Raw genomic sequence first — 14,493 nt, 5'->3', positions numbered from 1 at the left:
AGAGATCTTTTCTCTAGCTCTTAACTGAAAAATCACTAAATTCTCACAAAAAGCAGAAGGGCTTAGCTACGTCTCTTGTGACTGTAACGATAAAGACAAGAAACTGCATCATGTATTGGATAGTCCTAAACATGCATATTAGGATATAAATCCTTTCCTCCAAAAACAACCCCTTTACCTGGTCCTCATTAAACAGCACTCCATGTTGCATATTGATCCGTCTCATTAGATCACCTCCATCACAATATTCCATCACAATGTACAGTTTATTCTTTTCTGCAAGAAAAGATAGAGGTTTTTCTACCTACTTTATTGATATTAGTGGATACAGCAATTAATTATTTTGGTTACAGCTGTTGTGTTTGGGTTTGGGGTTTGTTTGTTTTTTTAGCTTTTGATCCTCTATCTCTACTTTTTGCCCCCAAAGTTTTCTGATTCTTTGCTGCTGGCAAGATGGATGCTTTTGGTGACCAACAGGGAAAAACTGATTACAGCAAACAAGACATAAAAGAGATGGAGATTTGCTAAAGTAGAGCTTAATCCATGTTCAGGATGATAAAGCTTAATCCATGTTCAGGATGATTCCCATGTCCTCAAATGTTCATTCCTACTCACCCTGCCATTGTGACAAAGTGAATTTATTTCCACCAGTAATTGTGGCCAATACATAGTCAACCAATTCTTCCCCATCATTGCATGTGCAATATCCTAGAGCCCATACATAAAGGCAGGGCTGCCCAGAGGATTCAGGGGGCCTGGGATCTTTGGCGGTGGGGGCCCCCGCTTCGGCGGTAATTCAGCAGCGGGGTGTCCTTCCGCTCCGAGACCCGCCACCGAAGTGCCCCGAAGACCCGCAGCAAGGCCCTCCCGTCGCCGAATTACCGCCGAAGACCCAGACCGGAAGAAGCTCTAGCCCCGCGAAAGTTTTCAGGGGTCCCCGAAGCAAGTGAAGGACCCCACTCCACGACCCCCGAAAAACTCTCGTGGGGGCCCCTGCGGAGCCTGGGGCCTGGGACAAATTGCCCCACTTGCCTCCCATCTGAGCGGCCCTGAATGAAGGTTATGCTGGCTTCCAAGTTTTGTGTGGATCCAGCAACAGACTTCATATGCTATTCAATGTTATGCAAAAGCTTTTGCACAGTGTTTAGTTTCTTATGTGTGAGAACTATTCCATGGGTCACAGATTCTTTCAGTTTCTTAGCAGAGCTTCCCCAAGAGGAGAGATGTGTCCTTGAGAAACAAGCTGCTCTGTCTTTGGGCCTACGTTGCCATAGCCCAAAATATCCTCTTTAGAGGGATTCTGCTTCCCCTTTGGCATTTTGCTAACCCATGTTTATTCCTGAGGGGATATTTTAATAGTGCAGTAGACAGAGCAATCACTAAAAATAGTTCTGAGAAGCCAAAATGCAAGTTGGTGGTTGAGAGCATGTGAAACAGATTTGCTGGCTGAACTCAAGTATACATGTGCCCCTTTATCAAATATGTATGTTGGCCATAGTTTGTTGTACTATGCAATACAAGAAAATATCCAAGCTTTCAAAAATTCAAGTACAAGTTAGAGTTGAAACATAAGCTGCAGGCTGCACTAAAAACTGTTGGGTTTTGTAATGTAGGCCTACAGCGCCTTCCTCAACAGACCACAGACTTCGTGGACATCACTGCAGATATCACTAACTCACCACGATATCAGCAATCCACAAAATAGGGAATTTATAATGGTAAAGTCCCACCAGCCAAAGTTTTCCTTTTGTTCGGTTATTCTCTTTGGGCCGGTGCCTTGCATAATTATTTTGCCAACTTGGACACAAATCCTCTGTGACCTTGTCAATTAATTATAAAAAACTAGCATTATCATCTTGAAATGTTAGGTATGAATTTCTTTTCGTAAATTACCATAACAAACCTGTTTTTTTTCCCAAATATGTACCTGTGTTTATCCTGTGACTTAATGAATATCTACTCAGTTCACTGCCACAGCCTATTTCTTTGTGGCAAAGCTCCATCTATAAATCACAAATTTAATGAGAAAAGGAAATATCTCAAACAAACTTAGTTATCAATTTGGCCACAGTACTCCAGGACCAATCCCACATTTCTGGTTCCGCAACAAAACCTTAGTATGAAGAGGAGAATACCATCTGTGACATAGGTGCACCTGTAATTGGGAAACTGTAGCAATTCCCCCTACCTTTACCGCGACCCCCTCCACCCACCTCCCGAGATGCCAGTCTGCAAAATTCAACCGTCATAAAGAATATCAAGAAGACCTCTCATCATCATATGTATCGAATGCAGAAATGACAATGCTTGTTCTTTTAGACAGCACAGTTGAACAGACACAAGTTAAAAAGAAAAGAAAACACAAAAGAGAGGTAAATAAGGGTTTTAAAAAACAAACAAACAAAAACCTTGAGAGGCACATAGAGACAGATAAAAACTAAACCATAAGTGTCATGGGATGTTCACCCCGTACTAGGCTAGAAGGGGATGGTGAGGCTGAGAAAGGGCCAATTAACTGGAAAGGCCACATCTGAAGGGAATTATATGGCCTAAGTAACCCCTTAACAATAGTGGGGGCAGGCTAAGAAGGTACAGACAGGGCTAATATAAAGCCAGCAAGCTGGTGGCAGAAGAGGGCTGTAGTGAGGGAGCCTACAGCCATTCCTTGGATATTAGAGAGGGAAGGAAGGAAAAAGCTCAGGGAAATAGAGTAGAACCTCAGAGTTATGAACACCTCGGGAATGGAGGTTGTTTGTAACTCTGAAATGTTTGTCACTCCGAATGAAACATTATGATGGTTCTTTCAAAGGTTTACAACTAAACCTTGACTTAATACAGCTTCGAAACTTTACTATGCAGAAGAAAAATGCTGCTTTTAGCCATCATAATTTAAATGAAACTAGCACAGAAACAGTTTCCTTACCTTGTCAAATCTTTTTTTAAACATTTTTTTAAAGTAGTTTATGTTTAATACAGTACTGGGTTGTTTGGTTTTCTTCAGGTTTCTGCTACTGCCAGATTGTGTCCTTCCAGTTCCAAATAAGGTATGTGGTTGACCGGTCAGTTCATAACTCTGAGTTTCTACTGTAGCAGCAGAGCTTGGCTGCTGATTAGAGGGTCCCTGGGCTTGAACCAGGAGCAGAGAGTAAGCCCGGGTTTGCCTACCAGCCAATAAGGAAGTGGCATATACTAGGCAGTGGAGATGAACGGCAGGTTTACACTACGGCAGCAATCAATGCTCTGAGATCGATCCACCGGCAGTCTAGTAAAGACCCACCAAATCAACTGCATATCATTCTCTAGCTGACCCCCTGTACTCTACCCCTGACAAGAAGAGTAAGGTAAGTCGATGGGAGATTTTCTCCCATCTGCCCCCAGCAGTGTAGACCCCACGGTAACTCAACCTAAGTTACGTAGCTGGAGTTGCACAGTGTAGGTCAATTTATTGCGGTAGTGTAGACATAGCTGAAGACTGTCTGGGACAGTCGTCCAATGGGACTTTGATACCCTGGGAGGAGAGGACTATAGTGACCTGGCTGGAGGGCTGAGTCAAAAAGAAGGAGTACCCTGGGTCAGAGAGAGAGAGAAGGGCCATGCTGCAAGGAAAGGGGTGTCTTACCTGGAAGAAGCTAATCCCCTAAACAGCTATGAGCGGTACCCCATAACAATAAGCAAGACACAAACAGGCAAGGTTTAAAATATTAAAAGGGAAAAACACACACAGAGAAAACAAAAATGGGGGGAAAGGTTGCACAGTACATCCTTTTCCAACCATTACTCCTGGCTGTAAATAGCTCAATAAGGCTGTAAGCTTTTCTTTTTAGTCAATAAAACACCATGCATACTTCAAGTGCTACAGAAGTAATACCTAATAACTTGGTCCAATTCCATAAGTCATTTATGTGTACAAAACACTTAAGTTACATTTTTTCAGGTTCCTAGGTGAGTAAAGTATTTTAATCTAACATAAAATCACAAATAAAATAAAGTTAAACTAAAACCTTGAAGAGAACTGTAGAATGTTACTATATTTGGGTGCTTCATCTTAGCCAGAAGAATTACTTCTTTCTGAGATGCTTCTTTTTCTTTCACAGGCATCTAAAGTGAGTTTTAAAAAAAAAAAAAAACTGTAAAATGCCAATTTCCTAGTAAAACTTTTTTCTATGTAAAGCTCATATCAAAACAGCCATAGGAGATTACATTAAATAAGTGGTGGTGGATCTAAATGTTGCAAGAGTTATTTAAAGGGTTTTATGCATATACAGTGAAAAATACAAGTTCTGACATTTGAAAATATATTGACACTGATATTTTTAGACTCTGATCCTGAAAACACTTAAGCAGGTGTGTAAATTCACTCATCTGAGTAGTCCTAATTAGTCAAAAGGATTTTTCTCACATAAGTAAAGTTAGGCCCATGCTTGTGTGTTAGCAGGAGCAGGACCCATGTGACTTACATTCTTGGTATGGGTAAGTTCATATGAACAAAATACAAAGGAAAAATATTGAAAAATACTCCTCTTAAGTGTTATCACTTTTCCAATATTTTGGGTGAAAGCCTAGCACCACTGAAGTAAATGGCAAAAACTTTCATTGACTTCAGTGGGGATAAGATTTCACCCATGGTGTTTTTCTTAAAGCAGCTGATCCTGAAGTCTAGTGATTTATTGAGAACCTCATCTTTCATTTAAAAGTTGAAAATGTAACCTGTGTGTACACAGGAGGGTGAGAAACCAAAAGGCAAATGAAAAGAACCGAAAATCTATTGTGTGTTTTTTTGTTTGTTTTTTAAAGTCTTGTAATTTTTTTTAACATGACTCATGATTTTTGAACGCTCATGTGTGGCAATTTTTTTAAGTTATTGATCTTAAAACTGTGTACAGCCAAAATCTGAAGTCTTGTATACCTGGCAAATGTTGTTTATTGTATTGCTGGTGACTACAGTTTAGAGAGAATTTGTACAGTTTTTGTATCCAGGTAATTTTTAGGTTGTAAAGTCTCTGGTATTGAGTATGAACATTGTATAAAGATTTTCAGACCTGGTCTATAAAAATGTATTCTTCTATTGCAGCTGCCTAATACATCATGCACACACTAATTCACATTAATCACTAAGAGGACTGCTCCTCTCCCCTCATTGTGAATTACTTAATTTTGAAAATAAGTGAACAAACAGTAAAAAAGCAGGGTAACACATCACAAAATGTACTTTGTTCAGTTATTCTGAGAGCAGTTGCTTCATTTTAATTATATGTTCTATCATATTTTACTCATATTTTTAAATTATAATGACGTTTAGAAATCAATTAACTGAAAAGGCTTGAAGACTAAAACATGTTGTATTAATAAAGTTCAATTCATAGTCATCTTTTGAGAAACTGAAACACAAGTAAATAAAATGTAAACAAATTTTGGTGGAGAAAACAGGAATACTCACAATTAGTAACCATTATACTCAGTGGTAAATGTTTGGCAGGGATATGCCTATAATTTCTATACTTGCTATCATACTCTACATATAGATAAGCCTGAACTAACTGGAAATATAGTGGGCATGTTTTTATGATGTTAAATTTGTACATGTAATCATGCTTGCAAATCACTAAATTAATAGACAAACTGAACAATCTTAGAAATTTTAACCTTATATAGTCAACCTATAATTGTACAGGAAATAAAAAACTCCTAAGTTTACATAGTAGTAACACATAGCACTATAACCAATTAAATAAAAAACATCAGTATTATATAGGGTTGCTTTTGTTTTTACCTTTGTTAAATTGATTTCTTTGATAACAGATTGGTGGTTATTTACTTTTCCTTTTGCTAAGAATACTTTGCCAAAGGCTCCTTCCCCAATCATTTTAATAATTTCATATTTATCCATGATGTCTTTGTCTTAAAGCAGTGTCTAAAATACAAAAAAAAAAAAGTCCCTAATATGAGGGTTTCAAAGGTAAGCGGTGTTCTGAAAATATTCTAAGGGATTTCACACATTGCTGAAGTCACAAATTTGAAGAATTCAAATCACAATTGTTGTCACCAACTGGAAACAACTGGGTTGGTGTGCAGCGTATTTAATTAAACCAGATTTTCCAAATGTAAGAATGCTGAGCCTCCCACACCTTCTGGAAAATAAAACCACTTACAACTTCCTCAGCACCAAGTGGTGTTAGACATCTACTCAAAATGTGCTGACACTAATGCTATAGGTATTAATAATATGACGTGATCTCTCTTTCCTTATAAGCTTCGAGGCTCAGTGAAATAGTTAAAAGCATTAACACCAAGTATTATCACTGGCATCTGGGTTAGCACCCGTGACCCACTGAACTGAATGTGGATGTTCATACTGCAGCTACCAGGCAAACAGGCAGCGCCGGCTGCCCCCTCGCTGCAGGACTGCGTCTGCAGGGTCTTCTAGAGACGCAAGCTGGGCTCCCACCCGCACTTCGGGAAAGGCTGGATCCGACCGCGGGCACCTATAGCCAGGCCCCAGGCAGCTGCAGGCAGGAGGCGGGGCTGGGGCAGCCTTGGTTTGCAGCCGCCCCTACACAAAGTCTCCCTGTTAGTCGCTATTTACAACCTCTTGGTGCAGTCGGGGGCGGGGGAGCGCGCTGTCCCCGGCGCCCTCCCCTTGTTGGCTGTGGGGGCCACGGGGTAATCCCTGAATCCTCGCCCGGCCCGGCCTCCCCTCCCCGCGCGCTCCGTTGCCATGGAGCCGGGACGCGCCAGACCCGCCGCGCCGCGCGGCCCCTCGTCCAGCCCCGCGCGCGGCGCCGCCTGGCCCCGGCGGGTCTAGACCGGGGTGCGCGGTACCTGTGTGCCGGAGCCGGCCCGGGTCCCGCGCCCCGCAGCAGTGAGAGCAGCGCACGGGGTGCGGGTGGGAAGGAGGAGGAGGAGCCCGGGCTCCCCGAGCGGGGAGGAGCCTGGATAATATAGTGCCCAGACCCCTCCCGGGATCCCCTCAGCGCTGCCCCCTCACCCAGGGGCCAGTGTCCTCACTGCACCCCCATCACCCAGTGTTACCTATCACTGTGTCCTCACTGCACCCTCATCCCCCAATGCACCTCTTCACCCAGTATCCTCACTGCACCTTATCACCCCGTGGACCCACTGCATCCCTATCAGCCAGTGTACCCCAATCCCCAATGTCCTCACTGCACCCCTATCACCCAGTGTTCCCTATCACTGTGTCCTCACTGCACCTCCATCATCCAATGTCATCACCAGGGCCGGCTGCAGACCCAAGCACGCCAAGCGCACGCTTGGGGCGGCACGTCGCAGGAGGGCGGCAGGTGGCTCCGGTGGACCTCCTGCAGACGTGCCTGCGGACGGTCCGCTGGTCCCACGGCTTCGACAGAGCATCTGCAGGCATGCCTGCGGGAGGTCCACTGGAGCCGCGGGACCGGCGACTGCCAGAGCGCCCCCCGCGGCGTGCCGCCCTGCTTGGGGCGGCACAATTCCTAGAGCCGCCCCTAGTCATCACTGCACCCTTATCACCCAATGTCCCCACTGCATCCACTATCATCAAGTGTACCCCATTCCCCAGTGTCCTGACTGCACCCCCCATCACCCAGCGTCCATACTACACACCCAGAGACCCCTGTCTTCCTTCACTACATCTCCCCCATTGCCCAGTGTTCCTGCACCAAGACTAGAATCCTCATTTCAATTGACGGAGGTCAGTGTTCCACTGCACCTCACAAAAGAGACCAGTGTTCCCTTCCCCTCACCACACACACACATACACCCATGTCCTCTCTGCAAATAAACCTAACTCACTACCATGTGTGACGTTATTGATATAAATGGGAACCATATAGAACATGGGTTGCAACCAAGGTCCTGTAGTGGCACCAAATCCTAAGAAAAGGGGGTCATATAAGGTGTCTAAGACCAGGTTCTGGGTTGCTGGTTATGATTATGCTGTCTGTATGTCTGTGTATCATTTTGTAGTTGAAGTTATAAGTATTCGCTCTGTACCGTCTGTATTTTGTATTATGCTCTGCCTCTGGGAAGTGTCCCAGACAAGCTGATGTTAGCCCTGCCTAGCTGGCTTGATGGCCCATTAAAGACCATCAGCTACATAATTGACCCATGGAGAGAAGGCAGACACGCCTTGTGACTCAGCAAAGTATGCAGGGACTGGCCCATGTGACTCCAGGCTCCATTTTGCTGTAATTTTCCACAGTGAAGACAAAGAGATTCTTACACCTGGAAAAGTCTATATAAGGCTGATGCATCATCTCCATCTTGTCTTCAATCCTGCTTCTGACCTCTGGAAGGACTTTGCTACAAACTGAAGCTTTACACAGGGGACTGAACGACCCATCCCGGCGGGGGATGTATTCCAGAGACTCAATTTGAACCTGCAGTTTACTCCATCACTGCTGCAAGCCTGAACTAAGAACTTTGCCATTACTGTATGTCTGATTCCATTTAACCAATTCTACCTCTCATCTCTACCTTTTTCCCTTTGTAAATAAACCTTTAGATTTTAGATTCTAAAGGATTGGCAACAGCATGATTTGTGGGTAAGATCTGATGTGTATATTGACCTGGGTCTGGGGCTTGGTCTTTTGGGATCGAGAGAACCTTTTTCTTTTATTGGGGTGTTGGTTTTCATAACCATTCATCCCCAGGACGAGTGCACTGGTGGTGATACTGGGAGACTGGAGTGTCTAAGGAAATTGCTTGTGTGACTTGTGGTTAGCCAGTGGAGTGAGACCAAAGTCCTTTTTGTCTGGCTGGTTTGGTTTGCCTTAGAGGTGGAAAAACCCCAGCCTAGGGCTGTAACTGCCCAGTTTAAGCAATTGGTCCTGATTTGGCACGCTCAGTTGGGTCCCGCCAGAATCGCTCCGTCACACCATGTTCAAGGTTTTCTGTAAAAATCTTCTGTTATTAAAATGAATGAACAAAAACAATCAAGTCTAGAGCATTTTCAAAGGATTACAAACTGGCTGGAGAGAGCCATAGGCCTTTATTAAAAGTTACTGAAGTCCCATAAAGCTACATTCAGGCAAGATCAATTATTTCTACTATAAAACATCTGTATTTTTAATAAAAAAAACACACCTTGCATATTATTCTTTTAGTGCTACCATTCCTCACTTGCCACACTGTGATCATTTTAACAGTGTTGCTCTCCTGGGCATTTCTACAGAACAAGCATATATTCAATACTCAGATTTGTTCATTGGATTGCAATTTTAATTTTTATCAAGTATATATTTTCTCCATTCTGATGTGTATGAAACTTACATATTCAGAACTAATCAACTTGAAAACTGTTGATTTAGCATTAAAAAAATTAAAGTCCAAACTTGGATTACATACATTTAACAACTGTAATTTATATATTGTACATATAATTGTTACATAATACATTCAGTCACTGTATTTGGCCATCATCTTCAATTCAGACACCCAATCAGGATCATCTTCCTCTTCAAAATCCCTAAAAACAGATTAAAAGAATACATTCTCAAAGCTAAAATCATACAGTCATAAAAATCTTGACTACTACTTTTCCTTCTTCCACAATTATCCCATATATCACGTTGAATTACAGTCAAAATAATTACAAAAGGTATATTCTTTACACCTTTGTGATTAGGGAATGGAAAGGTATTTTTTGAATTCATTCCAATTATAGCTTTCATAAGAAAACAAAGAGAAGGTCTCAGATCCACAAAAGGGACTAAGGTGTTGCAATGCTGAGCATCATGGCATCTAACTTTTAGGCACCTAGAAAATTACATGAACAACACTGTGATCCAGAAAGCCTGAGTTAGATACTTAGGCTCTCATATAACGAATGGGGAGAGATAGGTGGCTTAGAACATGATCCGCAAAGCCAGCATGCTAAAAAATGGGAGAAGCCAACAAGAGGAGTGTGTGCTAAGCCTTTCAGAAAGCCTTTGACAAGGTCCTTCACCAAAAACTCTTAAGTAAACTAAGGCCTCATCTACACTACAGGAGAAATTCAATCTAAGCTACGCAATTTGAGTTACGGTGAACAGTGTAACTCAAATCGACTTATCTTAGATCTACTTACTGGGGGGTCCGCATTACATGATGTCAACCGGAGATGCTCTCCTGTCGACTCCTCCTACTCTTCTCGATCCAGTGGAGTACAGGAGTCAAGGGGAGATTGATCTGCAGTTGATTTAGTGGGTCTTCACTAGACCCGCTAAATCAACTGCCAATGCACCACTCACCCCTCATAGATCACCCGGTAAGTGTAGACAAGCCCTAAGCAGACATGCGATAAGAGGGAAGGTCCTCTCATCGATCAGTAACTGGTTAAAAGACAGGAAACAAAGAGTACAACTAAACTGTCAATTTTCATAATGGAGAGAGGTAAATAGAGTCCTCCAATTATCTGTACTGGGACCTGTGTTGTTTAACATACTCATAAATGATCTGGAAAGGAGAGTGAACAGTCAGCTGGCAAAATTTGTAGACAATACAAAATTACTCAAAAAAGCTGACTTCGAAGAGAAAGGGATCTCACTAAACTGGGTGACGGGGCAACAAAATGGCAGATGAAATTCAAATGTTGATAAATGCAAAGTAATGCACATTGGGAAAAATAATCCCAGCTATACATACAAAAAGCTGGGGTCTAAATTAGCTATTATTGCTCAAGAAAGAAGTGATTGGGGTATGGAACAGCTTCCATATGAGAAGAGATTAAAAAGACTGGACTGTTCATCTTAAAAAAAAGAGATGACTAAAGGGGAGATATGATAGAGGTCTATAAAATAACGAATGGTGTGGCAAAAGTAAATGGGGAAGTGTTATTTACCCCTTCACACACCACAAGAAGTAGGGGTCCCCCAATGAAATTAATAGGCAGCAGGTTTAAAAACAAACAAAATGAAGTGCTTCTTCAAACAACACTCAGTGTACCTGTAGAACTCATTGCCATGTGAGGTGGTGAAAGCCAAAAGTATAACTGGGTTAAAAACAAATTAGATAAGTTCATGGATCCACCAATGGCTATCAGCCAAGATGGTCAGGGACACAATTCCATGTTACGAGTATTCCTAAACCTCTAACTGCCAGAAGCTGGGACTGGACGACAAGGGATGGATCACTCAATAATTGCTCTGTTCTGTTCATTCCCTCTGAAGCATCTGGTACTGGACACTGTCAGAAGATAGGTTACTGGGCTAGATGGACCACTGGTCTGACCCAGTATGGCCATTCTTATGTCAATACTGAACAACAGTAAGAAAATTTGTAATTTATTTAATTTTGACATCACTGGTATGTATAAATATGGTATTTATTAGGGAATGCACAAGTGGTACTATAAAGAGGAAAAAAGGTTCAAAATATAAAATAATAATTCAGGAGCGAGAACAGAGACGTATAAGTAAAAAAAATCAGAAATGTCCAAAGTGTCCAAACAGCATAGGTGGGCATCACACACTCTAAGGCCATTCAATACTCTCTGGGTCAGCAGTGTGGAGTCTGAAAAGTCCTCTTGACAGACCAGCAAGAGATAAGCAGCCATTCAGTAGACATGCGGCATCCTAAACCACACTGTAGCCACGTGACAACTGTTCCTGAGGCTCCAGGTGTGCTCACTTGCCACACATCTCACCACTTCACATCTGAAATGGCTGCACTTGCACCAGAGATAGCATGGCAGGCAGCTTGAAGCCAGATGGGCATGTCTTCACTAGCAACGTTAAAGCACTGTCCGCGGCAGCACTTTAATATGTTTGTGTAGTTACGGCATAGAGGTGGAAGAGAGCTCTCCCAGCGCGATAAAAAAAAAACCACCCCCACAAAGGGAACAGCTCCCAGCACTGGTGCACTGTCTACACTGGCACTTTACAGTGCTGAAACTTGCAGCGCTCGGGGTGGGAGGGGGAGGAGGGTCATGTCATACCCCTGAGCGAGAAAGTTGCAGTGCTGTAAAGTGCCAGTGTAGACAAGCTCTTAGTCTCTCATCAGGCTGAGTGATGAGGAAGGAGTTTATTCCTGTGGGAACAGCTCATTCCCATTTGGCTCACCACAATGTGGCAAGTATGTGAAATATAGTAGTGAAAAAGTACTTTGAATTTTATACTTTAGTAGCAATAAATGTGATCAGAATTTATATGCTGAAAAATGCTGAAACATTCCAGGTTTTCAAGAGAAAAGGTTATTTTTAAGCAATTACTCTAACAAATCTAAAGAAAACCATGAGAGCTGAATACAATTTTTAAGCTGTGTTGGAACATACGTGTCTTCTTCATCAGATCTTGGTTCAAGCCTCTCAGGATCCATTATAATGGCTTCACTTTTGCCATCTATTTCATCAGATACTTTGGTTTCCTCAGAAAGTGGACCTCTCAATAAGTCTTCAGAGACTTTGAAACAAAGGGGGGGAAAACCCGGAATAATTTAGTGTGAAAAAAGAAAGCGAAAAAGTGTTTCAAAACCAAAATCGAATGTCAACAAAATTCACACCTCCCAATGCCTCACCAGTTCCCCAAGTTTTGAATATTGCTCGTAAATTCTTTCTACCGCCCCCTTTGCTAACTCCTCCAACCAAACTAAGCTCCATAAATCATAAGGTTTGTCTTCACTGCAGTTAACCCAAATTATAACTTGAGCGTTGCCTTTAACTCGAGTTCCATTCACACACAAAATCCCTTAATTTGAGTGTGGTAGTATTTTTATTTAAGCTGACAAACCTTTTGGCTACAGCTCAAGTTAGCATAATTATTCAGCTGCTAACACAATTGCTCTGTGTTTCTAATACAATCACTCTGTGCAATAAACCAATCATTCTGTGCAGCTAAGGATATGTCTACACAGCCAATGTTAAAGCAGCAGCACTTTAACGTGGCTGTGTAGTCGTGGCTCCAGTGCTCTCCCAGCACTGTAATAAAATCACCTCTGCGAGGGGAATAGCTCCCAGAGCTGGAGCATTATCTACACTGCCACTTTAAAGCGCATCGCTCAGGGGTGTGTTTTTTCACATCCCTGAGTGAAGAAAGTTTCAGCACTGTGAGTGACAGTGCAGACAGGACCTAAGTATTGTTTTGCAGCATGGTTGCTTTGACTTGAGCTAGGCTAACTCAAGAGGAGTTAACTTGGATGTAGCTAATTCGAGTTAATCCTGAAGTGAAGACATAGCTATTGGTAATATTCACCCTAACTTACTCCTGGGGGAATTCTGTGCCACTGTGCAATGCAGAATTTTGCAGAAATTAACGTTGTGTGCGCAGAATTTCCTTTCCCCAACAGAAATGGGTTGCAGCACTGCTGGCCACCACGAGGGGCTGCTGGACCTGGCAGAGCCCAGCTCACACATAGAAGACACTGCCGGCGGGAGAGACAGGGAGCTAGAGGCTTCCTGGCGGCTAGAGTTCCCAGCATACCCTGAGGGAAGGAGAGGGTAGCACTCAGGAAACTCTGTGCAAGCCTGGGACCAAGCATCTGGCTGTTTCTCTCTCTGGATCCCTGGACTCTGGGGCAGAAGCGGGACTTGGGGGGACATGGCTGGGCTCTGGGGAGGGGGAGAGGGTGGGTGTCTGGGCTCAGGAGGAAGGGGGTGCAAGTATCTGGGCAAGGGGGGGTCCTGTGGCCAGGCTCGGAGGGGAGGGGGAGTGGGTTTCTGAGCAAGGAGGGCCCCCCGCAGCTGGGTTCAGGGGGCCCTATGGCTGGGCTCTTGGGGGGGGGGGGGACGAGGGTATGGGTATTTGGACCAGGGGCCCCAAGACTGGGCTCTGGGGAGGAGGGGGTTTGGGTGTATTGGCTGGTGGGGGGACACCACAGCTGGGCTATTATGGGGAGGGGTTGTAGGTGTATGGCCCCCTGGCTGGGCTCCGGGGGGGGGAGATGAGGGGGAGAAAAGGAGGCAGAGAAACAGGAATTGGGTTGTCATAGGGTTTTGGTTTTTTTTAAACTCTCTACTCCTGGGGAAAAATTTGTGTGTGTCTGTATTGTTACAGACTTATTTGCTGACAGGTATTTTGAAATAAATTACCAAAATAATTGAAACTAGCGTGATTATCTAGTGTTATTTTGACAAATACAATTTGCAGAATTTTGCAGAATTTTTTGGCACAGAATGTCCGCAAGAGTAACCTTACTGCAGGCAGCCCATGTGAAGGCCTTCCCACCACTTACGTTCAAAGAACCTTTTTCTATTGGGTGAATTTCATCTTATGTATTTGTAGGGCTACACACATCCCGAGAGAGTACACATACTGCCAAAATCAGGCTCCATGGTCCAAGAACTCTTTTGTTTCTCAGGCCAAGTAGCTTGTCTGAATTAAGCTCTCTCAAATTAACAACCTCTCACTGCTACCATATGAGAAATCAACCAACATCAGCACATTCATAGATTTTAAGAAGAGAGGAGACCATTATGATCATCTAGTCTGAAACTCCACATAACACAGGCAAAAATTTTCACCTATCAAATCGTGTCTCTAGCTCAGAGTTTCTGGTTGAGCTATAACATTTTAGAAAATCATTCAA

General features: G+C 43.2%; 2 protein-coding genes across 7 annotated transcripts in view; both read right to left on the bottom strand.

The window, feature by feature from the left end:
* NEK5 (NIMA related kinase 5) overlaps positions 1-6,716 on the bottom strand; it is a 43,056-nt gene extending 36,340 nt beyond the window's left edge. The window contains exons 1-4 of the mRNA XM_039535274.1: positions 6,587-6,716; positions 5,771-5,911; positions 4,002-4,098; positions 179-276 (exon numbers count right to left, since the gene is read on the bottom strand). Of these exons, the coding sequence (XP_039391208.1) occupies positions 179-276; positions 4,002-4,098; positions 5,771-5,887 (312 nt within the window). The 5' untranslated portion in view covers positions 5,888-5,911; positions 6,587-6,716. The remainder of the gene's footprint in view (positions 1-178; positions 277-4,001; positions 4,099-5,770; positions 5,912-6,586) is intronic.
* Positions 6,717-8,941: 2,225 nt separating this feature from the next.
* NEK3 (NIMA related kinase 3) overlaps positions 8,942-14,493 on the bottom strand; it is a 33,436-nt gene continuing 27,884 nt past the window's right edge. For all 6 annotated transcript variants that reach the window (XM_039521042.1, XM_039521045.1, XM_039521041.1 and 3 more), the window contains exons 15-16: positions 12,245-12,371; positions 8,942-9,460 (exon numbers count right to left, since the gene is read on the bottom strand). In XM_039521042.1, the coding sequence (XP_039376976.1) occupies positions 9,391-9,460; positions 12,245-12,371 (197 nt within the window). In that variant the 3' untranslated portion in view covers positions 8,942-9,390. The remainder of the gene's footprint in view (positions 9,461-12,244; positions 12,372-14,493) is intronic.

The sequence above is a fragment of the Mauremys reevesii genome, linkage group 1, assembly GCF_016161935.1.
Source record: "Mauremys reevesii isolate NIE-2019 linkage group 1, ASM1616193v1, whole genome shotgun sequence".
Lineage (NCBI taxonomy): Eukaryota > Metazoa > Chordata > Testudines > Geoemydidae > Mauremys > Mauremys reevesii.
The sequence above is the reverse complement of the archived record's forward strand: the minus strand, read 5'-3'. Positions and strand labels throughout refer to the sequence as shown.